Here is a 27,800-nt window from a genome sequence, read left to right as displayed (position 1 = left end):
ACTTCTACTTAATAGATAATTATTGAGCAACTGCTCCATTATCATCACTGTGAAAGACAATGAAGGTAGGAAGATGAGTAACACAAGGTCCCTGCACTCAAAGGTGCATGACATCATCTTCAAAACAAATGCCCATCACTGAGTTTGTCCTCCTCGTGCAAGTGAAGTATGAGACACAAAAGGCCCCAAGATGGGAAAGGTTCTTTTGCCTGGACAAATCAAGACATGCTTCTGGGAGTATTTGCATCTGTGCAGTGAGTCTGAGTTGATGGTTGGGCAAAAGGAATGTGATGTGAGGGCATTCAAGACAGCCGAATGTGGAGGGGCTCAGCAGTGTGGCACAGCATGCCCATAAATTTGTCAATAAGTTGACAAGTCTGAGCACAGACTGAGAAATATGGAGTGTCAGAAGATAAAATAACCAAAAGTCAGATCATGGAATCATGGAAGCAGGATTTTATTCTTTCGGCATAGAGAACTAGTTACTGCCTTAAGTCAAGGTTATCTTTCATTTTTCCTGAATATAGAACTCATTGCTCACCTGTCTTTGGACAATTGCAATTAAGAATGAATCACCTTATAATGACTTATGACTTGCTATCTGGTCATACACACACACACACACACACACACACACACACACATATAGATTTTTGTCTCATGACACTACTTATATCTATCTAAAAGAAAGATGAAGAGCTTTAACTTTGATTTGGAAGTAATTTAAATTTATGGCCATTCATCACCTCTTTTTTGCTTGATTTAAAGATTTGTTAATTATAGAAACTAATTTGTGAACTCTCCAGTTCTCTGGGATAACAAAATAGATAGTCAATGAAACTAGAAGTCTTGATATAATCATTCTTACCTCCCTTTCAGTTCACCAGGTCATGATGATTCTGATACCATATAACTAAATTCCCTTACTTTCTCTCTGTCTCATTCCAACTGCAATTGTTTTAGTTCAGGCCTTTATTATTTCTTTTTTAGTATTTCTACATCCCCTACTGGATCTTCCTGCCACCAGTCTTTTGTCCTATTCCCTTCCCCACCCCAGACATGCATGCACACACACATATGCTCTATTTGACACACCGAAATCAGAGCAAACGTTATAAAATACAAATTGATGTGATTCTCTTGCCCAAAGCAGTCTTTCCCTTGTTTTTTTGTTTGTTTGTTTATTTTTAAGCTTATGATCTAAATATTTTTAGAACTTATGATCTAAATATTTTTAGAGCTTATCATCTAAAATTACAAACACAGCAGGCCCTATTTTCATACGTAAGAACTAGAAAGGAATCCAGATATTTTTTACAGTCTGCTACCCCACCTGCCTCATCCCTTTTAATATTATATAAGAGTCATGCTTCCTAGTCTCCTTAAGATTCACCAGACTGTGAACCAGATTGCATGATGCCTGGAACATTGTGCTGAAGAAATGTTTGTTGAATATAAGAAAAAATATGATAAAACTTAGGAAGTGTATTGTGTTTGGTCTTGGAGCATAGGTAATGCATAAACAGAAAAGTTCTTACTACAGAATTATCCTGTGAATTCTGAACAGATGACAAAAGAAAAAGTTTTAACACCGTCTGGATGGGAAAATTCTGAAAGATATAGTAGAGGCTACAAGGAATATTATTTTCCAAAGACAGTGGTTGGAACAATAGATGATGACCATGAATCTAAGGAATAGAAAATGATAGAAAGTAAAAGGAACTAACCTGTATCCAGTTATATGCCAATCACTGGATTAGATATTTTACATGAATTGTCTCTTTTTGTTCTAACAACAGGCCTGTATATTGTTATTACCTACATTATACATAGAGAAAACTGAGATTAAATAATTTCCCAAAGGACATACATAAGTCAGGATCTGAATTCAGACTGGGCTGGATTCCAATGTCTGAGCTCTTTCCAAATATACTACACCTTTCAGCACACACACACACACACACACACACACACACACACACACACACACACACCCACACACACACACACACACACACCCCGGAAGCCAGATTATAAACTTGAAGGACCATTCTTTCTGTCTCTGGGCTGTCATTATTTTCTCAACTACAAAGATCAATACAGATCAATGTTTGCTCGAATTAATATGTGTTTATCCCATCCATTCATAAACTGTTGCTGTTGACCTCACAGGTTGTGATAGCAATCAGCTAGCCAGTCCACGACTCAAGAATATTTTTAAATCATGCATTTTCCTAAATTCCAATGAGCAGATTGATGACACACAAAGATCTTCGTGTTTCTTTTACACTATCCCTAGACCTCTGCAAATGTGTAAATGTGTATGGATTGATTGAGCTGCACTTTAATATCATGGTTTCCTGAGTAACCAGGATTTTCGGTGTAATTTAGAACCACTAAACATAGGGTCATGATTACTATGGAAAATTCAGCCCATTGCATTAAAAAAGAATACATATCTACTGAGAAAGACAGCCCCAGAAGAGAAATTCTCAACTGAACTGACAATCTTTACAATTCTTCAGTTGTCTCCTATCCCTCATTTTAATATCCTATGAATAATCATTTCAACAATCTACTTTTTTAAAGTAAAAAGACATCATTTATAATTTTTAATTTTAAAAAAATTTTGTCTTCCATATTTTTCCCATGTTTCCAATCTTAACTTTCTGTATCATCCCATTTATTCATTTATTTAGCTTTGCTAAAAAAACAATACATTCTGAATCTGATTTGACAAAGTACTTTGTAACCATGGGTGTGTGTGTGTGTGTGTGTGTGTGTGGTATGAAATGTTAATTGGTGAAAATGAGGAGTGCAGGGGTATATAGAAGCAGAGTTAAATGTAGAATTATTTTGAGTATGTAAATTTTTATTTTTTCGAAGATCTGTTTTTTTCTTAGTCTTTTAAAAAATTCTCCAAAGTAATCTAGCCACCAAGTTTAGCCCCTCTTATTCCAGACATTTTCAATCCCTTTCATCTATGGATCTTACCTTTTCTGCCTCATATGATAAAAAGTTTAATATTTTCTAGCTAATCCAATTAAGCTATGAAGCACCATTCATAATCCTAAAGGTTTAATATTTGAGTTTAGACACTGGGAGGGATGCTTTTGGAGACATGGTCCTTAGCGTTCTGACCAAAGCTGATCCCAGCAACAGGTCCTTTATCCCAACCTCTGCCTGGTGGACCTCACTTTTGACTCTGACCAATATGCAGCACCATCAAAGACACCCTGACTTTATGTTTAGCAGGGACCTATCATGGGCAAAGAACTCCCTCTTTGCTCTTTTATCTTCATAATGCTACCAGGAGGAAACATGTTGAAAGCAGGGTTTTAGAAAGGATGGTAGAGCCTGATGGTAAACTAACTGAGAAGACCATTACAAAAATCACAGATGATATTTGAAAAGACTGAACTAGAATCAAATTGTGGAAAAGAAAAAAAAAAAAGAGTGTAAATCTCAGAGATATTTCTAAGGAAGAAAATGAACAAAACATAATAGGACTTGTGTTTTTTATCCTTTAACTCAAAAAAGATTCATTGAAATTTTATATGCAGTCTCAGATACTAAGTCCTAGGATTAAAAAAAAAAAAAAAAAAAAAAAAAAAAAAAAAAGCCCTGCTTGGCATAACCCTTTATATTCCCCACATCTTAGCAGAGTATGTGTCTCACACGTGAAGGGCTTAAGAAACATTTGTTGGATTAGGTTAAGTCATTGATAAATTGGGTTAAAGGATAGAAAAGGAAAACAATAAAATCAAACAGTCCATTGTGAACAAAATCAAAGCAAAACAAAATAAAATCAGTGACAGTCTGGGAAAAAAATTTGGGGAGCTGAGCAATTTAGGGAAGGCTATTTCAGGGCCATTGAATTTGGGTTGTTAGACATCAATTTACAGGTGTTCTTGAAAATCCAAGAAGAGAAGAGCTATGTTCAAATGAGACAGTCAAGTAGGAGATCAGCTCTTGTAAGTCCATGATACAGACTTGCCATCTTTTTAGGAATTGGAAGCATGTTTTGAGAAGGTGACATGCAGAAAGATTCACACTGACCTGGGTTCACAGCCCAGTTTAGATACTGACTAGCCTGTGAAATGGACAAAGAAACTTGTAGAGTCCTCATCAGTAAAATAAGAATGATAGTCTCCTTCTTGCAGTTGTTGCAGTGACTGCCAACAACTTAGACGGAGAGCTGCACCAGGAAGCTCCCAAAGAAGTGTGGCTGCTGCTGCTAGCTTCTTGTTATACTTTTTGGGTTCACTCATAATGCAATTAATCCTAGCTAGCCATTTATGAGTGAAGGTTAGTAACTTCAAATCAAATCTGTCCTAAAATCTTGAACAGAATCATTTTAAAGCCTGGAATGAATCCCAGAGCCCTCTTGTTAATCCGTAGACAAGACTAACCTCTCTTCTGTATATTCCTGCATCCTTCTGTGGCTGCGTTTATCCATCACTAGTCACTATCACAGTGCAGTAAGTGGTGTTATGTCCATTTCCACCATGTTTGGGGAATTTGCCATAATCTCTTTGACTGTCCTTAAAGCCTGATAGAAAATCTGATACCCAGATGTGTTCATTAAAGTGTGTTGTTGATGGAAAAAAATAAGCAATAACTCCTGCTGTTTTAAAGTTGAAGAATCTGAAATACAGAAAGGTAACATGAGAGTACATTCACAGTGCAGAAGAGGAGGGCCAGGACTCCTGAATCTCAGGCCAGTTGTCCTTTGCACATAAATGTTCATAAACATAAGGAACTTTTAAAAAATATGAATTATCTTTCAATTCAGAGTAGATGCTTGGCATCTTCAACTCAAGGTCGATGTCTTTGACTTTATTCTGTTTTCGCACTGCAAAGAGAAAAACAATGAATATCTAGCAGGTGACCAAAAACCCAAGTACTGTATTAATTTGGAGATGGATGTCAGAATAGAGAGGACTTGACCTTCTTTTCATGACTCATTTTAGAGAGCAATGTTTTCTGTGTCTGCTCATTACTAAGTAATTTATCTTTTAGGGTTTCATGGCAGAGAAGGAGGATAAGGTCAGATTTAAGAGTAATATTGTAGTATTTATTTTTGTTGTTTGCTAAGTGAAATGATAGGTAGCAAGGGGAAAAATAAACGAGGCTAAAAACATGAGTTGTCACTTGTAAGCACCATTGTAGGCACTTCACAAAATACACGCTTTATGTCTTTTGAACAAAGTAGGCCATTAAGTGTGCAATACTAAGAGGAATTTTATCTCACCTATAAATACGACTGAATCTTTTAAGCTCCAAATCCCCATATACAGACAATTTACTGTGGTAATCAAGACGATGCATGCAATTTAACTTCAGTACCATCTGTAACTCTGTTGGTATTTTAATAATAATGAATAAAAATATATGTTGGCAACAAAAAAGTGTTACTTAAAGTAGAATCATCTTAAAGAGTCAATGATAATTTCTTAGAAGCTGCAGAAATGCCATATTTACTCAAAATTCTCTTTAGTGCCTTTACCTTTTAATTAATGTGAAAGAAGACCTTTAGTATTTAACTGCACACATTTATTGAAGAACAATTATCCCCACTTCTTCACATTAAAAGTATCAGACAAAATGCTCGAGTATCCATGTAAATGTTAATAAGAACATGAACGATTTTAAAAATTATTTTTCTTCTTACCTTTTTTCTTTGTTCTTCCTTTTTTGTTTGTTTGACATTTTGGCGGGGGTAAGAGAGAGTGTTGAAGAAGAGATAAAGAAGGCAAGAAAAAATAGAAAAGAAATTTAAATTCTATTAAAAGTTATAGACTATTCTCTATTAATGTTTTCCTGTTGTCTAGGAAATAAAACTATGTCCTTCCTTTTGCAGGAAAAAAAATCATCCATTGAAACAATTATTATGAATAACATAACTATTGGTCACCTGCCTTATGCAGAACTGGCAGTAACTGACCTGGTGGTCACCAGCAGCTAGTGAGGAAACCTGAGTTTTGGTCCAGGTTGGTCCACTAATTAACTGAACAGCCCTGGTGGTCCTGCCATCTCCTTAAGTCCCCATGTCCTCATTTGTAAATGAAGGGCTGGCATTCCACAATTTCAGAGGTTACTTCTAGTTCTAAAATCTTCTTAGACTATGAATGTAAGGTTAAGTAATTTGCAAATGGGACTGGGATTGTTTAAATAGCTGTTGAATGGCATGAACTAGGTGCTTTGGTCACTCCCATAGGTGTGGATTTTTATCTACATGGACAGGGGGTGGGCCAGACGGTGGCCTTTATGTTACAAAAAACCCATAAAGATGACAGTAAAGTTATTAGTTGAAGAAAAATGGAGACTTATGAATCACATGTAAATAGGGTTTGCATTTTAACAGCCTTTTAATTCATCTGATTTTTGCAACAACTCTTTCAGAAAAAAGTCCCATGAAGGAGCTTTTGAAGAGCTCACTTTGAAAATACTTTACTAGGGCAACACATCCGTGAAGTCTGGTTCACTCCTGGAAACGTTTCTCACTACCGTCTGTTGGAAGTTGTGTGTCCCCTTGGAAGCGGACATGAAAGAAGGCTGAGTTCAGGCCCTCAGCACTTGTTTCCCTAAACTTCACACATGCCTTTCCACATGCCCTGATTTCTTCAGCCTTTTCTTTTTTCCATATTAAACACAGATAAACATTCACACACACTTTTGGAGGAACTGAGTGATGGACTCAGCATGGTGCAGACATTGTCAGAGGCTGCGATGCGAGCGAAGCCTGAAATTGAAGGACAGCACGGTTTGTCGACTGAAGCCTGCAGGAGCAGTGGAGCAGATGGCGTTCCTTTTCCTTCCTTCCCAGCCATGTGTTCTGTGTGAGGTCGACCCCATCTCTGCAAGACTGCCAGCTGTAGAGGCGAGGTTGGCCTGCGATGCCATCCTCACACACCTGTCTTCACCTCTTCCACTTCCCCTCCTCTTTTTCTCCTGCTCATCTGGCTGATCATAAACCTTTAGTGCAAAAGAGCTAACTGGGACACCAATTCCTGGGCAAGTGTTGTGGCAAAGAAACCAAGATCCCAGAAATAAAATTGTTAAAACACTTGCTCTCAATTGCAGCAGATAGTACCAGAAATTTATGTACTGCATTCTCTTTTCATTCTGGGCTTTATATTTTAAAGGGGGGCTTATTTTTTTCCCCATCTATTCTTGTTTTGTTTTTAAAATGATTTTATGGCTGGATATGGCAGGGATGACTATTGCAGACAATGGAAATAGAGCTTAGTGTCTTTGAATATATTATCTGGAGTCAGAGTCAAGAGAAGAAACAAATCTAGGAATCAGAATCTCCTAGCTGCAGCCCTCTTCACTATCCCAGCATGTGCGAAATCATAAAATAAAACAAAACAAAAACTGATTATTTTTCTCATTTATGCTAGAACATTCTCCTCTGCTTTAAAATAGGAAACATGTCTGAGTACACACTTTGGATTTAGAATGTTTTTATGGGCAAATCTTTGATTCCCAATGACTAAGGGATAATATGATAAGAGCTCTGGTCTGTTATCAACTTTGGTGAGGTTGTCAGAGGTCTTGACATAGAAATGGAAGAGGAAACTACCTATCTGCTCTGGGGGGGAAGGGTATCTTTCTTTCTTACTGACTTGAAACATTTCCATTTTTATCACTTCTAGGGACAGGAGATCAAAAATCCAGATAGGTCCTCCAAAAACCACTGTTAAAATACACAGAGTCTGAGGGAAAAAGTCCTTAAAAATCTTCTCTAGACCTTTCCATTCATACTGATTGTTTTTCATGATTTTGCTAATTTCCAGAGAAGAACCATTGACCCCAGAGACCAAGATTCCTCCCAGAGGAGGGAACAGTTAGTAAGGAAGATACTAATGGGCAGCTGTTCCCATGGGACCAAGGGGCCCTGGAAACTTAGTCCCCCATAAGGCCACTACTTTGTGAAGAAGGGGACCACATAGGGCTGGAGGAGATAGAAAAGATCACTAGCCTGGAAATCTGGAAGGCTGGTTACCAATCTTACTGGCTTTGATGTAACTCTGGTAAAAATCTCATAAACTTCTTCATCAGTTTATTTATTTATTTACATTGTTTTTTTTCTCAATGGTCTGTGAGCTCCTTGAGGTCTGAGACTCTATTTTACTCAAATCTAACCCCAATGTCTCTCTGAGGACAAGCACAAAGTAGGACCTTATAAATATTTGTTGAACTAAATTAAGTTTAAATAATTAGGTCACTTCTACTTTTGTTGTTCCATGATCATTTTAATAATTTACATTTTTACTCAAGGACCACTATAAGAAGAGGAGAAAAATTAAATTCCATCATTGTTTTTAGAGGGATGTGTGACTTGAATTGACTTGAAATATCTAAAGGGGTACAGCCAATTCTGCTGCAACACAACAGATGGATTTGTAAAAATAACTTGCTAATTGCATAATAAAAACTTTGTAAGAAAGGTTTGTAAAGCCGTAGGTGAAAAGTAGGGTTTAGGGACACAACACTCAAAAATGCTATAAGGACCTAATAAAAAGGATAGTACAGTTTTAGACATGTTAAATTTTTAAGAAGTATATACATACTACAATAAATATGGCACTTTACCTCGAAAAGAGCTGCAGGTTGCTTGTGGAAGTGGGTATCAGAAGGGTTCTGAGTTACTCTAAAATGGTGGAAAGAGGGTTATTTGAAATGGGAGTAGGGTTACAGCTGAAGATGTAGATGAGTCAGGTTCATAACACTGCTGTGAACTTAGATATCATGTTGCTGCCTAATGTGTGTGTGTACATGTATGTACACATGTGCATGTGTGTGCTTTATTTACTCCTGTGGGGCTCATTTTTCTGCATTCATCTGATGTTTCTTTTTAAAAAATTAATTAATTAATTTTTATTTTACATACATATGGGGTACAATGTTGATTTTCAATAATTGTGTACAATGTGTGGTGGTTAGATCAGTATAGTTAGCTTATTCATCATTACAATATGCAATCATTCTTCGTGTCTCTTGACCAATCATCTCATGTTTCTTGATGACAGAACAGGAATAAGCAAATGCGAGAGCTGCATGATGTTCAAATTGCTTCCTAATATATAAATAGTGCAAAAATTTGCCTTATCAAACAAGTGCTTTGAGGTGTGTATGCACCTCCACTCACTTGCATCTTATGCCAAAAGTAAAGACCCCCGAGTTCTGCTTTGCATTCACGAGATGACTGTACTGCTGAGGCACCATTTCTGTGATTTTTATGTCATTCCTCTTCAGTGAGAATCTGGCTCTGTTTTATGTTTGTCAAATACCTCAAAATATTTTTCAAACATTTGTGTCTGGGAAAAACTCAAAATACTCATTGCCAGTTGATTTTTTAAATACACTTAACAAACAAGAATTTAATCCTTATGTTTCTGATTAATTTTCTTGCAATTAGCTGAAATACTGTTCTCTAAGAATTTACTGGATAAACAAGCATAATCCTATGTAAGTGTTCTTTAAAATTATATCAAATAAATTCTTCCTGAAAGCTTTTATTACCATGAAGTTTACTTTGAAACTATTTCAAATTTGTTTTGAATGAGGTATGTCTAGATTTTATGAAGTTATTTTCAATATCCTGCAAGTTCAATTGTGTACAAAATGGAAAAATGGAAAATAATGTTGATACTATTATGTTGACTGATTGATTGATTGATCCTTTCTTTTCTTCCTACCTTTATTTTCTTACCATCCCATTCTCTCAACAAACTTTTATGGAAGGCAGATTATGTACCTGAATCTTTGGTAGGATTCCACAAAGAAGATACAAACACATATGCAAATTATCACAGAACATTTAGGTCACTAACTGTTTTAGTGTGTTTTGTGCTGCTATAACAAAGTAACTGACACTGGCCAATCTATAATGAACAGAAATTTATAGTGTCACAATTATGGAGGCTGTAAAGTCCAATATCTATGAACCAGCATCCGGGAAGGGCCTTCTTGCTTTGTCATCACATGGCAGAAGGTGAGAGAGTGAGAGCAACAGGGAAAGTGAGAACCCATTCCCAAAAACCTTTATTACACACCCATGAGAGTGCAGCCCTCCTGGCAAAATCACTTTTCAGGGTCCTACTTCTTAACACTGTTACAATGGCAATTTAATCTCAACATCACTTTTGGAGGAAACAAACATCCAAACCACAGCCCCAATATGCAAAGAGTGAAGGACAGGGATTGTCAGGGCACCAGTGTCAACCTGGACAGACATATATATGTTTTCAAGAACAGCATTTCTGCCCATCAACAGACTTTGTTTCACAGTTGAACATCATCAAAGAAGCCTTGGAAAGCACACTTACCACATTTAGGAAAGGCTGGAGGGGTAGCTATTAAAGTGAATATCACATTCAAGATTATACAAGATCTGGAACTATTCTCTGTTGCTTCATGGAATAGAGATGAATTATTAGAATGATTGTTTTTTCAAAAACTTTCACACAACTGGGAGTAAGACATTCTAAATTATCATATTTCTCTAGACACAATTATTATACGGGTCCTTGAGGATCAAAGATGAGAGAGGAATTAAACAATGTTCCCATGTAATAGTTTCCTTCTTATAAAATAAGCTCAGTAACAATAATTTGATGCATTGCCTAGGTAGTTGATTATAGAAATGGATGGGTAGTTGAACTTTTGAGTCACACTAACCTGGGTGAGAACTCTGGCTACACTATTTCTTTTTAGTTTTGTAACCTTAGACAACCTACTTGACAAGGAAATTATACCTGTCCATCAGGGTTGTACTGAGAATTAGATACAATAACACATGACTTTATGCAGAGCACGTAGTTAATAAATGATGGTAGTTAATGTCATGACATCTCTCTTCAAGGAATAGCTCTTGCTAATAAAATCTGGTCTCTCTCTTTCTCTCTCATCCCATCATTTTAGACAACTGTGATGACCCATTAGCATCCCTGCTTTCTCCAATGGCTTTTTCCAGTTCCTCAGACCTCACTGGTACTCATAGCCCAGCTCAACTCAACTGGAGAGTTGGTAAGTAGAGTGACCAAAATCTTAAAGCCAAGTGCCGAATAAGCACACAGTGGGTAAATGGAAAAAAGCAAACATTTTCATACACTGGGATCATGTCCCAAAGCAGGGTTCAGAAGATTTGGGAGGGGGGATAGTTAAAATCTAATGCAACCATACTCCCCATCATATAATGCACATTCAAAGTTTACTGAGTCGTATTCCTCCACCCACAGAATTCACGTTTTGCTTATCATAAGAAGCCTTTGTGAAAACTATTAAACAAACAACAACAAAAAAAACCCATTTGCTTTATTTTTACATTTCATGTATCTAACAAAAATATCTACCAAAACATATTATTATGGCAATATGTTTATGGTAATAATAAAGTTTATTAAACATTTCTGTCAATAACTTTAATTTCACCATCAAATTAATATTACTAAAATTTTTTAAAGTAAAATTCTATTCATTAAAAGTAAGAAAATACAAATAATCTGTAATCCTACTGGCTAGAGATAACTGTGGTTAAGTGTCTGGTGTGTAGTTTTACAAAGTGTGATAGATGTAAGAGTAGACACTCTCAACTAGTCTCTAATGTAAAAGGCCTTTAACAAATACTGTATAATGTCTACACAGATATGTTATCATCAGATTTGGATGTTGACTTTTATAATATATACAGAGATAGTTATAGAGAGAGATTTGAACTATTTCAATTTTTAAAGACTTTAAATATCTGATGATATTTGAATATCTGATGAATATTATAAACTTTTTTCTGGGTCAAAAAAATTGTATGCAATTTCAAGAGATCCACTGATCTATTAGAGTTCATATTAATTACTGTTGATTATATTTCCCATTGATATATTAGACCAACTGCATTAGTAGAATTTTCAATGTCAAACCATCTTTGCATTCTGGAATAAGTTCTAATTGGTTGTTGTGTTAATGATATTACTATTTTTAGATGCAAATGATTAAATTTGTTAAAACTTTAATTTATAGTTTTGAATCTCCATTAATAGTGAGATCAACTTGTAGTGTTTATTTGTATATTTGTTGTTTGTTTTGTCCTACATTTTACAGGATTTCTATTATAATGGGATAGGTAATTTAAAAGGTGACAAGCTCCATGGTTTTGTTGGGAAAGTCATTTAATACTTTTTATGGTTCTCAGAGTGTGTGAAGAGTCAGTGGAATTGTTGGGAAAGATAATTTTGCTTCCCATTTTGTTCAGATCACCATAGAACACATTGGTAGCCTGAATAGCCTAAGCTACAGAAAAACCATTGAATTCAGGGAAAAAGATATCTGAGCATTGGTGAAGAAAAACCTGCAAAAAGAATTGCATATTAGGTCCTGGGAGCGGGAATGAGGAGTTCAAAGAGGAGGATAAAGAGAAAGATACTGGGGATTGATTTTTGTGACTTGTTTTCTCCTGATAAACTGGAATAATTGAAATGGCTAAAGAAACCCCTGCAATATAAGAAAGGAATTATTGAACCACCTCCCCTCCTCCCCCCAAAAACGTCATTTATGAATACTATTCTAAAAGGAAAAAAAAAATGACTCATCAAAGACCCCAGTAGGAAAATATTAATAACAATTTTGTACTAATACTGCCTTTTGTTGAATATTCTGCCAAAAATATTCTTAAGCATTTCATCTATGTTACGGTATTTAGTTCTCAAAAAGCTGTTGTAAGGTAGGAATTATTACCTTTTACTTTCAGGAGTGGTTTCTGAGGCTCAGAGGAATTGCATAATTTCCCCAAGATCACACAGGTAAAAAAGCAGAAATGCTTGGATTTAAACTTGAAACATAAGGATACCAGAGATGGAGGGGGAGGGAGGGGGCTTGGGGCGTGATAGGTCAGGTAAAGAGCAGAAAGAAAAATCACGATTTGTAATAATGAATTTGCTAATAATACATAACAAATTAAAAACAAACAAACAAACAAGTAATCTGAATCCAAAGTTTATGCTTATAACCACCACATTACCAAGTCAATTCACAGTACAGGTTGAAGAGGTGTGTAGTAGAAAGAAAAGTGACTGGGAAACTAATCAGTGACCATTTAAATGCTTGCTATAGTACTTATAAATTGTGAGTGTTTGTGTGTCATTTACCTACTTCCAACCTCAGTTTTTACCTTTAATGTTGCCTAATAATCCCTATCTTGCAGCCTGATATGCAGATTGAGCCCAGACTTGCATACCCAAATAATCTTTCTCATTGCAGGGTAGAGAACTGGACTGGAGAGGGGAAGCCCCCTTTTCATTTCAGGAGAAAAACACAGGTTGGCAGATTTTTATACGGTCCCAAAACAGGTCTTCCAGAGACACCCAAATTGTGCAGCAGCAGAAAGCCATTACTGTCCAATAGCTCCTTGGCAGTTTCTGGGGAAACTGTATCTGATCATAGACTAGCTCCTTCCCAGATGGACAGATATTGGCTTGGTACAGATGTCTCTGCTCCAATTTATTTTAATTGTCCTGCTCCTTGGGGAATCCTGAGCCCAAGGCTAGCATGAGTGTGTGCAGAGAGGAGGTTGACTTCTCTCTCTCTCAAGTATAGTCCAAGTCAAGTTAGTTGACACATCCATCACCTCACAGATTTATCTGTGTGTGTGTGTGTGTGTGTGTGTGTGTGTGTGTGTGTGTGTGTGTGTGTGTGTGAGTGACAGAGAGAGAAAGAGAGAGAAAACATAAAATATACTCTCTTAGCAAATTGGAAGTAGAGTATTAACTATAGACACCATGCAGTATTATTTGATCCTCAGAATTTATTCATCTTATAAATGCAGATTTGTCCCTTTGACCAACATCTCTCCATTTTCTCCACTCCCGGTCCCTGACAACCACTATTCTACCCTCTGATTCTATGACTACAAACCTTTAAAATTCCACATAGAAGTGAGAGCATGCAGTATTTGTCTTTCTCTGGTTTATTTCATTTAGCATAATGCTCACCTGGTTTGTCTCTGTTGTTGCAAATGGCAAAATTTTCTTCTCTTTATGACTAGGTAATGTTCCATTGTGTATGTTTTTATCCATTCATCCATTAACATATACTTGGGTTATTTCCATGCTTGGCTGACTGTGAATAATGTTTCAATGAACATGGGAGTACAGATACCTCTTTGAGATATTTGTTTTGTTTTCTTTGGGTATATACCCAGAAGCAGGATTGCTATCTCATATGATATTTCGATTTTTAATTCTCTGAGAAAATTCCATATTGCTTTCAAAATGGCTGTACCAATTTACATTCTCACCACTAGTGCATGAGGATTCCCTTTCCTTCCCACCCACACCAGCACTTACCTCTTTCTTATTGATAAAAGCCATCCTAACAGGAGTGAGGTGATATCTCGTTGTGGCTGTGATTTGCATTTCCCTAGTGGTTAATGATGTTGAACACCTTTTCATGTACCTGTTGGCCATCTGTATGTCTTTTTTTGGAAAATGTCTATTCAAATTTTTTGCCCATGTTTTAATTGGCTTATTTGTTATTATTTGGTTGTTTGTTTTTGCTTTTGAATTGTGTGTGATCCTTATATATTTTCGATATTACCCCTTGTAAGATATATAGTTTGTAAATATTTTCTCCCATTTAATAGGTTGCCTTTTAATTTCATTAATTGTTTTCTATGCTGTACAGAAGATTTTCAGTTTGATATAATCCCACTTGTTTAAGTTTTGCTTTTGTTGCCTGTGTTATTGGTGTAATACCCCCAAAAATGTTATTTACTTTAGAAAGCAATGAGCAATCACTGTGAGTATACTGGGCACTTCTCCACTCTGCCTTTTTCAATACCCAGGGCCTTATCTCATTGTACTCTGCCTTAACTGTTCAAGTCCTAGCATGTGCTTCTTTCTAACAAACTCCTAACAGAACATAATCATGATGACCTGTTTTATTTAGCCTCATTTCCTTCTCTCCCTCAAGAGGGCATGTGAACCTGCCTTCTTTAGTTGTACCACCCAGTACCAAGCCCACGTCTCTTCTAAATGTTTAAGTGCCAGTTTTTACACACACACACACACACACACACACACACACACACACACACACACACACAAGCATCTGTTTTGAACTAAATTTAAACTCTGAAAGATTAGATACCGAGATATACATTCACTTTTTTTGATACCCTGGGGATAGTTTAAAATAGGTGAGTAATAAATACTTGTCAAAGTATGATTTTTCAATAACTTAAAAATATAGCTTACATACAAATATAGAATAAGCACATCAAAAACATTATTCAACTTGTTAAGGAGGAAAACATTAAGATAATTAAGCTAGTATTTTGAGGCACTGGGTATTCAGAGACATTTTTTGAGGAAAGAAAAAATATTAGAATAAAATTACTGGATAGATACAAAACTAGTTAATGTCTGTATTAGTCAGGGTTCTCCAGAGAAAAAGAGCCAGTGGGATGTACATAGCTATATAAGAAGATATTTATTATGGGAAGATGCTCACATGATTATGGAGACCAAGAAGTTCCACAATATGCTTTCTGCAAGCTGCAAAGTCAGGGAAGTCAGTGGTATATTTCAGTCTGAGCACAAAGGCCTGACAACTGGAAGAGTTGATGGTATAATTCTCAATCTGAAGTCAAAGGCCTGAGAATCTGGGGAGCCATTGGTGTAAGCCTCAGTGCCCAAACACCTAAGGTCTGATGTTCAAGGGCAGGAGAAGATGGATGTGCCATGACCAGAACAGATGGACAGAGAGCAAATTTACCTTTTCTCTACCTTTTTGTTCTACCTGGGCCCTCAATGGATTGGATAGTGCCTGCTCACATTTGTGAGGTCAGATCTTTTTCTTACTCAGTCCGCTGATTCAAATGCCAATCTCTTCTGGAAATGCCCTCACAGATATAACCAGAAATAACAATAACACTCTACCAACTATGTGGGTATCTCTTAAAACAGTCAGATTGTGACTTAAAATTAACCATCACAATATCGTACAGGGAAATAAAACTCGGGGATTATAGCTTCTCTGTTGGACATATATTTGTAAGTTAACATGTAACTTTACAGTATCTAAGATCTAATCAACCAAATAGCAAGACCAAGTGGCGGGTGCCTTCTGGTCAATGAAATAGTTATTGGGTGGATTTTTAAAAAATTGCTCCAGGGTGATCTTAATAGGACATACTATACTTCTAATTTTTAAACTTTGGGTAGTTTTTTCTTAACATACTTAACTCATTCGTTTATCACAGTAATTACTTCCTTTTGCTCTATGCCATTCAGCCTTTCCCACACTTGTCAAGGAGCTTCCTCATATTCTACTCAAGATGATATACAAATTGTAAAGCCTTTGACTTCCATAAAACTAAATCTGCCTCAGTAGAATTGAGTGTGCTCAATGGCTTCCTTGTGGCTCATCACTACTGAACTATTTCACGTGGATGAGATCCCACTAAAGTCCTTGGGCAACATTTAAAAATTACCTTTGGCATATATTGAACATGAATGATTAAGGAACACTTTACTCCCAGTGTGTGCTCAGAACTCAAGTATACAACATCGGACCTATACCCAGGGTGCTCAGCTGGCAAGTTTACCATGGCAGAAACCTCGATCAACTCAAAAGGTGAAAGGAACAATATAGGAAGCATGTGCTGGGCAAATGATGTCTGATGAGCTCCCTCCAACTCTGAGGAAAGCAAGTTTAATGAGTTTTGTCAATGACAAACTAATCTTTCTGAGAGAAAACATACCCTTGAAAACAGCTGTTGATCTGAGGTATTGCTGTGCCAGTCAAGATCTGGGCAATCCACCACATGACAAGGGGGATTAGATGGTTAAAGCCCAACTGAAATAGTCTCCACACTGCTATCTCATCTGTGGAAGGGATTTACCAAATGGAATTTTTGTTCTCGCACTTCCACATACCCTTCAGCCTCCATCTCATCACACACAAAGAAAATGAAAAGCAAAAAAGAGAACTAATTACTTTTGAGGGGAAAAAAAGACATAATACATTAAGCTGGGGGTCAGATCACCATTAACTTAGGTTGCCAAGTCAATCTGTATAATTGTGGCTTAGGAAGGATCTGTCTTTGTCAAATGTGATTTGTTTTGTGGCTAGAAAGCTTTTGATCCAGGCTTTAATGTCAGCTGGACTTCTGAGAAGCACTTACTGTCAGCAGGAAGCGTAGGAGCTGGTGGTTCAGCATGAAGCCGCTGAGCAAAGGGTTAGAGCTTCTTGAAAATGAGGGGAAGGATTTAAGTTACTTTATGTGATTAAAAGACTGATAGGAATAGACATCTTCAGCCCCATGGGAGGAAAAACTTGTATTTTTCTTTCCCATTTTTTTTTTCCAAATTCAGTTTGCAAACAATTGCATTTATGATTTGTTTCTTGAAATTTTAATCCTTTTCCTCACTCAATCTATTTTTTGAGATGCTTGACTGTGTAAGTTGAGATTGTGTGTTTCTAGCGTGACAATTTTGTTGCCATGGAGAATTTGATTTCTTATGTCAAGGCATTTTCAGCTTCCTGGGCTCATGGACAGATGAAGAGGATTAAAACCCTTGCCTTTTCTTTGGCATAGAATCCACGCACACACTGCCACCCCACTAGGGCAGCACTACTTACAAAATGCTGAGGACCCGTGCAGGTCTTTGGAAGTGGTTTTCAGTTTAGTGTCATGAGGCTGTCCATGGGGAGCTGGGGATTGGAAACAATGCAGGAATCAGGGTTCATTTGAAAAATTAGCATGGCATCAGCTGTCTAGGGACTTGTTCCACAGAGCCAGGGGAGAATCCTGAGAATCTAACTTTGCAGGCAACAATACAAAGTCTGTTCACTGAAAACAGCACCAGTCTCCCACCTGGATTGGTTGAGCCAGGCATGATGTGGTCATAAACTAATCTGTTTAAAAGACAGTGAGATGTGCAGAAAGTGGTCACTGGAATCTCTCCTTTCTCCTTGAAGTGCCCTTTCCTTCTTTCCAGCACCTGTACTGTCCTAGCAGCCCCAAGCATCGTAAGTATCAAGATCTCTGCTTCCTTTGTCATCTCATATTCGCCTTCGCTACTCTAAGTGTGCTCCGGGGGTGGAAACATGGACATCACCCGGCGGCTTATTAAAAATGCGGAACCTCAGCTTTTACCCAGAACTGCTGGATCAGAGCCTATACCTTAACAACTGTTGCATTTGCACATTAAAATTGAGATGCACTATTCTAGAGCACCCCTAAATCTTCTGTTCCTTTGATTTTCACCTGTATGAAAATAAATCAAATTTGGCTAAGTTATTATGGAAAAGGAACCATGTTAGTAACTTTCTCTCTATATTTTTATCATCATGCCAATACTCTAAGATACTTGGTATTATTCCCATTTTTAAAGATGAAGAAACAGACTTAGGTTAAGTCACTGGCCCAAGAATATACAGTTTGTTTTGGCAGGCCTTGGATTTAAATATATGTTTGTCTAATCCACATCAACTGTATTCATGTTGACCTGAGACCTTAATCTGAATACAGGTGTTGTTGGCATAATAGTCGCTCCTTTTGGGTAAATTTGGCATTTCAACTAGCTTTTCACCTAGGGTTGTTAGTATTTTAATCACAATGACTGGATTTTTGGATATCAAGAGAGAAAGAGATTTGTGTATCTGTGCCTCCCCAGTGCCCTGAAAATCAAATTGTGGCCTAATATGCCCGTGGAAAAAAACTAACCTTGACCTCGATATTTTAATGACGAATGCCCTAGGTCTCTTCTCTTAGGAGGACAGCTATAGATCACTAAGAAATACACAATAGAAATCTTCTGCTGTTTAGTAATAGCCTTGGGACCCTGTCTCAAATTAAGACAAACTCAGTGTGATGGTCCTTTATTCAACCAGGCTAATTGCAAAACAAAACTATGATAGGGGAGAAAGAGACGGATTGTTTGTATACTTTTGCTCATAATAATATAATGCCTCAAAAATTTAAAACATCACCATTTGGCAAAATGAAAGTCATACATCAACTCATGTACTTCACCCTTTTCTTTTTTTCCTGATGACTGGTCACTTCTTTTGAAGGTCCAAGTTGAGATTATTTCTAAGTTGCACTCCATAAAACTCTAGCTCGGTGAATCACCAATCTGCAAACAGGTGAGAGCTTCTTAATTGATCAGTGCATTGTATTTAACTTAAAACATTGTAAGTTAAAAGTATAATAATGGAATTAAGAGCAGGATTATGAGTGACTTATATTTGTCTAGTGACTGGCAATGTATTTTGCAATGTGTGTCACATCAGGAGGAAATAAGATGTGTTTGAATAGCACATTGTATGGCAGATACTCCTACCTTGCTGAACCTGGGATAGTTGGGATCTACAGTATCTGTTTACCCCTCTAGAAGAAGTCTTTCATTTAGACATTATGAAAATGTCATTAAAGAGATGAGCTAAGGATTACAGAATCCGCCAAAGGGAGTGAAAATGGTGACATATAGCAAACTCTAAAGAACCAGAAAAGAGGAGTTGATATAATCTTGCTGTTTTCTTTTATTCTTTCTCCAGAATTCCAATTTTAATGCCCCTTCTCCTATAATGATTCCTTCTTAGTTCCCCTTTTTAGTGTCTCACACTGCACTTAATTATATTCATATATGAAATTGGTTGTTTAAATGGGGACTTTAGTTTTCTAATCAATGTAAGTGTTTGATTTAAAAATAAACACATTTTATCAAAGAATCCTTATCATTTGTTTTGCTGAAGAATTCTCTCCAATGAATTTCTTCCACAAAAATGTCAATAGTAGATAGTATTCTGGCATATCTTTAGTAGTGTGCTTCTGTATATAAATAGGAAATACAGCTCACACTGCTTGAAAAAAATATTAAATTATTGAGATTAGGCACATGGAGATCCAGGGGCATCTGTACTTCTATTTCTGGGACAGGGTGGCTATAAGAGTGTTCACTCTATAATAACATACTATGCTAAACATTTATGTCTTGATATTTTTCTCAGTATCTGTTTTTTTACAATAAAAAATTAAAATAAAATTTGTTACCTAACATAAAGGGAAGTCCACTATGAGGGCGGGCTCCAGGGCTGGAAGATTCAGATCAGTAATGCCACCCTCAGTGTTAGTATCATTCTGGAGCTAACATGCCTGCCCAGCATCTCAGCCAGACACAACAACATTCTGGGAAACAAAGACACCATGGCCTCCTATGGCTTGATTTTAAGCCATCTAAGTGTAATCTCCGGAACAGCAGCATGTTAAACATTATCAAGGAACTTGATAGAAATGCATATCATCTGGACTCCTGCCAGCATATTAAATCGGAAACTCTGGAAACCTGTGTTTTGCCAAGTTCCCCATTGTGATTCTGGTGCTCACTAAAGTTTGAAAACCATTGCTTAGAGTATTGAAACTCTTCCAGAACAACCGTTATCCAAAAGACAGAAAATAACAAATGCTGGTGAAGATGTAGAGAAAGGGAAACGCTCCTACACTGTTGGTGGGACTGTAAATTAGTACAGCCATTATGGAAAACAGTATGGAGGTCCTTCAGACAACTACAGATAGATCTGCCATATGATCCAGCAATCCCACTGCTAGGTATTTGCTCAAAGGAATGAAAATCATCATGTCAAAGGGAGCCTGCACTTCTGTGTTTATCACAGCTGTATTTATAATAGCCAAGGCTGGAACCAACCTAAATGTCCATCAACAGATGACTACATAAGGAGACAATGGAATACTACTCTGCCATTAAAAAAAAAAAATGAAATTCTGCTATTCTCAGAAACATTGATGAACTTAGAGAAAATTATGCTAAGTGAAATAAGCTTGGCAAACAAAGAAAAATGCCGCATGTCCTCATTCTTAAGTGGGAACCAAAAAAATAAAGAAATAAATAAAAAAGAAAGAAAATGATATAACAATAACAATAATTAGTTGAATTTTCAAAAGGAGGGAGTGGAACTGAGGTTACCAGAGGTGGGAAAGGAGGAGGGGGAGGGGATGTTAGTGAGAAATTGGTACAAGGTCACAAAAAATGATTGCATCGTGTAAGAATAAATATAGTAATTATCCTGATTTGAGCATCATGTATTGCATGCAGGTATTGATATTCAATGCTGTACGCATGGATATGTACAATCAATTATGTTTCAATAAAAATAAAATAATAAATAAAATATATACACATTTCTCAATTAAAAAGAAAAAAAAAAAACTCCTCTAAACTCCTCCAAAACCCAAGACCCAGGACTACCCTTCTCCTGCATCACCAGCAGTTCTTCTTCCAAATCCAATAAACCATAATTTGTTCATAAATTCACTCCTGAAAGCAATCATAGTCAATGGGGATGGAATTACCGTGGTTACTTTAGATTACTGTTGTGATATGGAGTAAGAGAATAATCAGCCATGTCTGTAAATATTTGATCTGTCCCTTCTCTCTCCCTCTGGCTTTCTCTGCCACGACTTTGCTCTAACATGGCTTTAGTAAGATGGTTTTTGACTTGCATTCTACTCTCTTTTGAGCTATATTGGGTTATACTGCAAACGAGTAACTTTGATGAAGGTTTTGACTGATTCCAGAGTTCCTCTGTTGTACAAAAGTATACCGAAAATGAAACTTTTAAGGGAACATAATTAAAACCACTCATGTTTAATAATTTTGTCTTCATAGTTGTGGCACCTACAAGTTGACATATATTATCTTATTTGGAACTTAGTAGGGTAGACAGTAACCATATTATTTTTATATAAGTAGGGAAATTACTTGACCAAAGTTACAAAGGTAGAAAGTGACTCTTTTAACTCAAACACCAGACTTAAACTGGGTACTGTATTTCAAACACAAATGCTCCAAGAAACCAAATTAAATTTAGTATGTTCAATTATGTAAAAAGCAACATAGCTCATAAGAGAAAAGTTTTAAGTGGTAATGCCAACAATATAAGATCTGTAGTTTAAAATGACTCCCAATTCCACCTCTCCAATTTTCCCTTCAAAGATCGTGGGAGAGTAATTTTTTTCTCTATATGCCTAAAAACAGGAAGCCTGTTTTATCTTGCTGCTGAATCTACACTGCTTTACTCTTGGTTGGAATTCAATAATTATATATCCATTAAATAGGGTGTAGACAATCCGCTAGAATCCACTAAAAAAAACCCCTTAGGTCTGAACAGCAGATGGGTAGAGTTAGAGTGTATTGATTTGTCAAATTAAAATAGAACTGAGCTTCCACCCATTTTATAAGAAAATTCCCAAGCAGTGCTGCTCAATCCTCCAAGGATGGAAATGCTGTATAACTGTGCCCTCCAACAAGTAGCCACTAATGACACATGGCTATGGAGCATTGAACTGTGGCTAATGTGACTAGAGAACTAAATTTTTAATTTAATCTTAAGTTGAATTACATTCAAATTTAAATATCCACTATCATCTTGAAAAATTAGTTCTGAATGTTCAAGTTTTACATACATGACCTTCCCACCTACATTGCTAAAAATGCCTGGGTGTTTTTATGGATATATTAATCACTGATTAAACCTTGGTCTGCAAGGGGCATTTAAACGGGAGATATCCTCCTTAGGAATGAACTCCAAATCTTCTGACTCCCATCTGCCTTCCTTCTGATCTGCCTCACTTTTTACATAACTTCTAAATTGTGAAATGGGCGGGTAGATATCCCTTCATCCACCAGGGCCTTGATGGTTCCGGTCTTCAAAAGGAAAGATAGTTATTGACATCACAGCAAAACTGCCTGAGTAATGAGCATTCTTTGAGATAATAATATTGTACAGCTTTCTCTCTATAGACAGAGAGAGGCACACAGGTGTGTGGCCAGGTAGACATACTGTCACAGATGCTATAGGTGTCCATATCCCTGAGACTTCACTTCCGTACAGGCCAGCATCTTAGAAGTGAGGCTGAGTGTTCTTTTGAAGCTGAGCTGAGATGGGACTCCTTGCTGAAGTGATTTGGGGAGGGGGCGGGTAGTGCTTTCTGGAGACAGGGGGTGGGGGAAGAAGAATAAAGCAGGGGACAGAGCTAGCAAGAATGTAGTCTCTGCTAAAGTCTAGCTTCCATCAGATGCCAAGAGGAAGTTGGAAGTTGTAGGTTACGGACTGCACCATTAGTCAGTCAGCCTTGAGACAATGGGACCGAACTTTTGAACCAACCTCGTTATCAGTCTCACACGGGCTAAGATGGGGACAGGGAAGTGGTAGCTTCCCAGTCAAGCAGGCTTCTGTTAGGCTGAGGACAAATCTCTGGAAAATGGGAAATCTCTAGTTGTCAGCTAGCACCAGCAGCTAGGGGATAAATCCACCTGCTGACGAGGATCTGGGTGGATCCCAAGAACATCCTCCACAGAATCACTTCCAACCTCAGTAGCTACATCTTCCACTCTCTGCCCCAGGTCTTTTTCTCTGTGTTTTAGACACCAGCCTCCTCTCCAATGGCCTCTAATCAATACCTGACAAAGCTGGTGTGTAAACCCCCCCCCCCCATTTAAAAGAGATAACTCTGCACAGGTGGGATTAAGCTCCCTCACAGGAATGGTGGCTTCATTATGCACAGTGGGTTGGCTTTCTTGCCTTCTCTGTCTCATCTCCCTTATCGTCACCTGATTTCCTGAGATCACTTACCAAATGAGCTACTTGCATCCAAACCCTTATCTCATAATGACTTCCAGGGAACCCAAAACTAAGTCATATCCCAAACCACTCACCCCAGACATTGCTCATGAAACAGCCCTTAACTACGACAGCTGGATCTGATTCAGATCAAAACTCTTCCCTCCCGTATATAAATTTCCTTTCAGGAGCCCCTTTGTTCTTTTCTGCAAACTGATCTCAAACATGGACACTCTATGTTTTCCTACAGGTTTGTATCTTTTTTGAATCCTACAGGGTGTTTTGTCAAGGCCACACTTTTTCAACACCTGGGAGTCTCCTTTTCCCCAAATTAATGTGTGGATAGAAGTGTAGGAGCCCTGACCAGAGCCAGGTTGCAGTACTCAGGTTCTGTCCAGCAGCAGGATGATGTGCAGTGTTCCACCAACAACTTCCCAGACTCACAGCTTCTTGTCCAGCAACAGGTCCTGTTACACATAGAAGATAGAGCTGCAGGGAGAGGGCAGGAAATCCTCTTGAGCATTACAAACATGTTTGTGATGTTGTTATTCTTCTTACACACACTGCAGAATGTTTATGGGAGAGCCTTTTTGCTTTACTCATTACCATTACTAGGTAGCTTTGTCCCTGAAAAATCTCAGACCTTTGCTTACAGAGATTCCAACTGTGTAATAAATAAAGATCAGCTAGTAATTCCAGTCAGAATGCCAGTCATTTGTGGGAATGTGCTAGTATTTTATAGGGTCTTATGCAAGACAGGGAGAAAGATGGACCTGGGAAACTTGTTCCCCATAGGGTTTATTTTAGGGTTAAAAAAATTGGCCAGGCTGTGTGCTTAAAATAGATTAGGTGTGAAAATGCTATGTGTGGGAGGGACTATTTTAGCTCCAGTTGGTCTTGTACTAAATGTTTTTTTTTTTTTTTTTCAATGATAGTTGTGAAATATTGCTTAGTGGAGACCTGTGTATCTGTTTTGTGCCCATTTCCAAAAGGTGACATCAATCAATTCTCATTTCCCTTTCTGAGTTATAAGTGGAAATAAGTGTAGAAACTGAGGAATTTTGCCATTTTCTACCAGTTTCTCTGTTTTGTTCTTAACGCCTATCCCAGCGTGTGAAGTTTGGAATTAAGCACTGGGGATCAGCATCATGGGGTAGAGACTGAGCAGGGACTGACCAGAAGTCAGGAGACCTGGGTTTCTTGCCTTACTTTAAACTTTGCCTAGGGCCGAGCCCGTGGCGCACTTGGTAGAGTGCTGCGCTGGGAGCGCGGTGACGCTCCCGCCGCGGGTTCGGATCCTATATAGGACTGACCGGTGCACTCACTGGCTGAGTGCCGGTCACGAAAAAACGACAAAAAAAAAAAAAAAAAAAAAAAAAAAAAAAACTTTGCCTAGAATTCTTTAATAAGGATCTCTCTCTGTTTGCTTATGACTTTGGTCCCTGTTAAAACCTTGGGCAAGGACTAGAAATCAGAATAATTGGGTTGGACAGCAGTCTCCAGCCATGTAACCTGGATAAGCTAGTTGGCCCTTTGAGGCTGCTTTGTTCCCTAGCAAATGGAAATCAAAAATACTATCATTGATTTTCATAAGATCAAGCAAGACACTAAACATATTGCTAATGTGAATTATGTTTCTAGTGAGAATTTCTATTAGGAGGAAGGAGAGGACAAGAATGACAGTGATTTGCCAGTACTGTTGAGAGGCCATTTGTAGCAGAGGGAAGAGCCTGGGTGCTGGATCCAAATTTCTTAGTTTCTAATCCCCTATTTGCTGTTTACTAATTCTATGATCTTGGAAAAGCTGCCCAACCATTCTGGTTGTGGGATGGAATATATTTGAGAATTTCTCATCTAATGTAACCTCAGGAGCAAAGCTGGGTCTTGAACCAGGTCTCCTGACATATGGTTCAAGATCTCCTTATTCCACCTTTTCTCCAAAAGTCTCCAATAATGCGGTAGATAGAGCATAAAGCTTTGGGTATGCTGGAAATAAAAAAAAAAAAAAAAGACATAGCCTCCAAATAATCCAGGAGCCTGTGTTTCAAAAACTATTGAGATACTATAGATGTTATAAAAATCTGAGGTGAAATTATTTTCCATTAAATTTACTTTTTCCTTTAAATTTAAATTTCCACGAAATGTCTTTAGATTTAAACTGCAGAATTTATGGGAATTTTTGTAGTTAATAGTCATTGATATTTAAGCCACAATTACAGACATCACTGCCTTAGTTAACGTCTTCAATTTGCCAAATATATATATATATATGTGTGTGTGTGTATGTTACACTCCCAATTTAGAGAATAATTCAGGAACAGGGAGGTGGTGTGGGTGCAGTGTGTCTTTAGAGCAACTACAAATGGCATCTTCAGGCCACTCTTATCATTTGCAAAAACACATTTATTGTTTGGTGGAAGGAACAAAATGTTTTCCATAGCAACCATGGCAACCCTGGGTGTGTTGCCGATTAGCTGTAATGCAGGGAGCATCTTCAGCAGCAGGCAGAGTCCTTGGCAATTATCATCCAGATAGCATCCCTCCATTTAAGAGCTTAGGCTGAAGCTCCTGGGTTCAGAAAATTCTTAATTCGATGTGTTAATGAATGCTAACAGCAACTATTCCATTCTGATTCATTTCAAGGGGGGTAAAAGAAGGTTTTTACTGTGGGCAAAAGGGTAATGTGATTTTCTTTAGAAAAATATGAAAAAATATTTTTGGCACTAAATCTCCGTTTTTTGTTTTGATTTGGTTTGATTTGGTTTGGTTTTGGGTCAGTCTATTGTGATTTTGTTCTTTGCAAGATAAAGTTCCCTGTCCTTTTAATTTCATTATTAACATAAACTCTTATGATATGCTATTTTGAACAAATAAAAAAATAATGCTTAAGCATAACTAGGAAGTCTAGTTGTGGACTATGGATGATGAAAGAGAAATGGTTAAGACTTTAAGATTTTCATTTCAAAAACAGTGATGGTCATGCATAAAGTCCTATATTATACCACCAGCTTTCAAATTGCTGTGTATATTCTTTATGAGATAAATCATGTATGACTAATAGGATTCTTAGTTTATAAGAGAAAGACATGCTGCTAATAGAAATAATGATACATGCAAAAAGCATAAAAATATAAAATCACTCATACTTTCATCACTCAGAAGAAATCACTGTATACATTTCTTTGCTATCATGTTTCACATTGTTTGAATTGCACAGTTTTAAAAACTTTGCTTTTTTTTTTTTCACTTAAGAAGAAGGGAGCCCCATTGAAAGAAAGTGAGCCAAGATACTGGGTACCAATCAAGCTTTATTAAAGTAAAAGAATCTGCTGGGCTGCACTCAAAGTGGAAGGCAGCCCCAGGTGTGGGGGTAGGAAAGCGTATATAGGGCACCAAGGGCTGGCTGATACAATCAAGGAGGGGCATCGTGCTAATGTGGAAACTGTGATCAGGATGGAGAACTGCACCCTTGAGGAAGCAAAAGAGTTTCTGTTTAAGTCACAAGGCTTCTCGTAAAGGGAAGTGGGGAGGGGCTTGGTGCTGGAGTGGAAGACAAGGCCAGTGGCTATTTTGTGCTTATTGTGTGCACAATGGTGCTGGCCATGTCAAAAGTCCATGAAATGGACAGCAGGAGAAATTGGGTGGAAATGAAGAGGAAGTTCAGAATAATCTTGAATTTCTTGGAAATGTATGGTCTTCCCCTTCATAAGCCTCCCTGCCAGTTTAGAGAACTGTATGAAGAAGGGTGAGATGGAGAGTGTAACACATTGTGGAAGATAGAGTTGGCAATTACTGAAAATGAACATTGTAACCCATGTGTATGTATAATAAATTATCTTAAAAAAAAAAAAAGTACTTCTGAATCTGGCATCTCATAATCCCCAATTAAATCCTTCTGCCGGTGACTGACTGACTTACTGATTTTCTGGTTTTTATAAACATTTTTTTTAAGGAGTAATCTCAAATAGTTGGGTTTACTCTCATTATGTTTGAATTCTAGGTGCCACTTGCTTTAAACTTGCTGGATCTCGGTTTTCTTAATTATATAATGGGGATAAAAGTATTTACTTCACAGGATATTCTACGCATATTAAAGTAGACTAAACTACATTATCAAATAGACTCCAATATGCAATGGCTAAATCACAAAA

General features: G+C 37.3%; 1 protein-coding gene across 2 annotated transcripts in view; it reads left to right on the top strand.

Annotated features, from left to right (window-relative positions):
• CNTNAP5 (contactin associated protein family member 5) overlaps positions 1-27,800 on the top strand; it is a 761,255-nt gene that overhangs the window by 158,924 nt on the left and 574,531 nt on the right. For both annotated transcript variants that reach the window (XM_063097434.1, XM_063097424.1), the window contains exon 2: positions 10,933-11,037. In XM_063097434.1, the coding sequence (XP_062953504.1) occupies positions 10,933-11,037 (105 nt within the window). The remainder of the gene's footprint in view (positions 1-10,932; positions 11,038-27,800) is intronic.

Source organism: Cynocephalus volans, chromosome 1 (assembly GCF_027409185.1).
Source record: "Cynocephalus volans isolate mCynVol1 chromosome 1, mCynVol1.pri, whole genome shotgun sequence".
In the NCBI taxonomy this organism is placed as follows: domain Eukaryota; kingdom Metazoa; phylum Chordata; class Mammalia; order Dermoptera; family Cynocephalidae; genus Cynocephalus; species Cynocephalus volans.
This window is presented reverse-complemented; position numbering and strand designations above follow the sequence as displayed.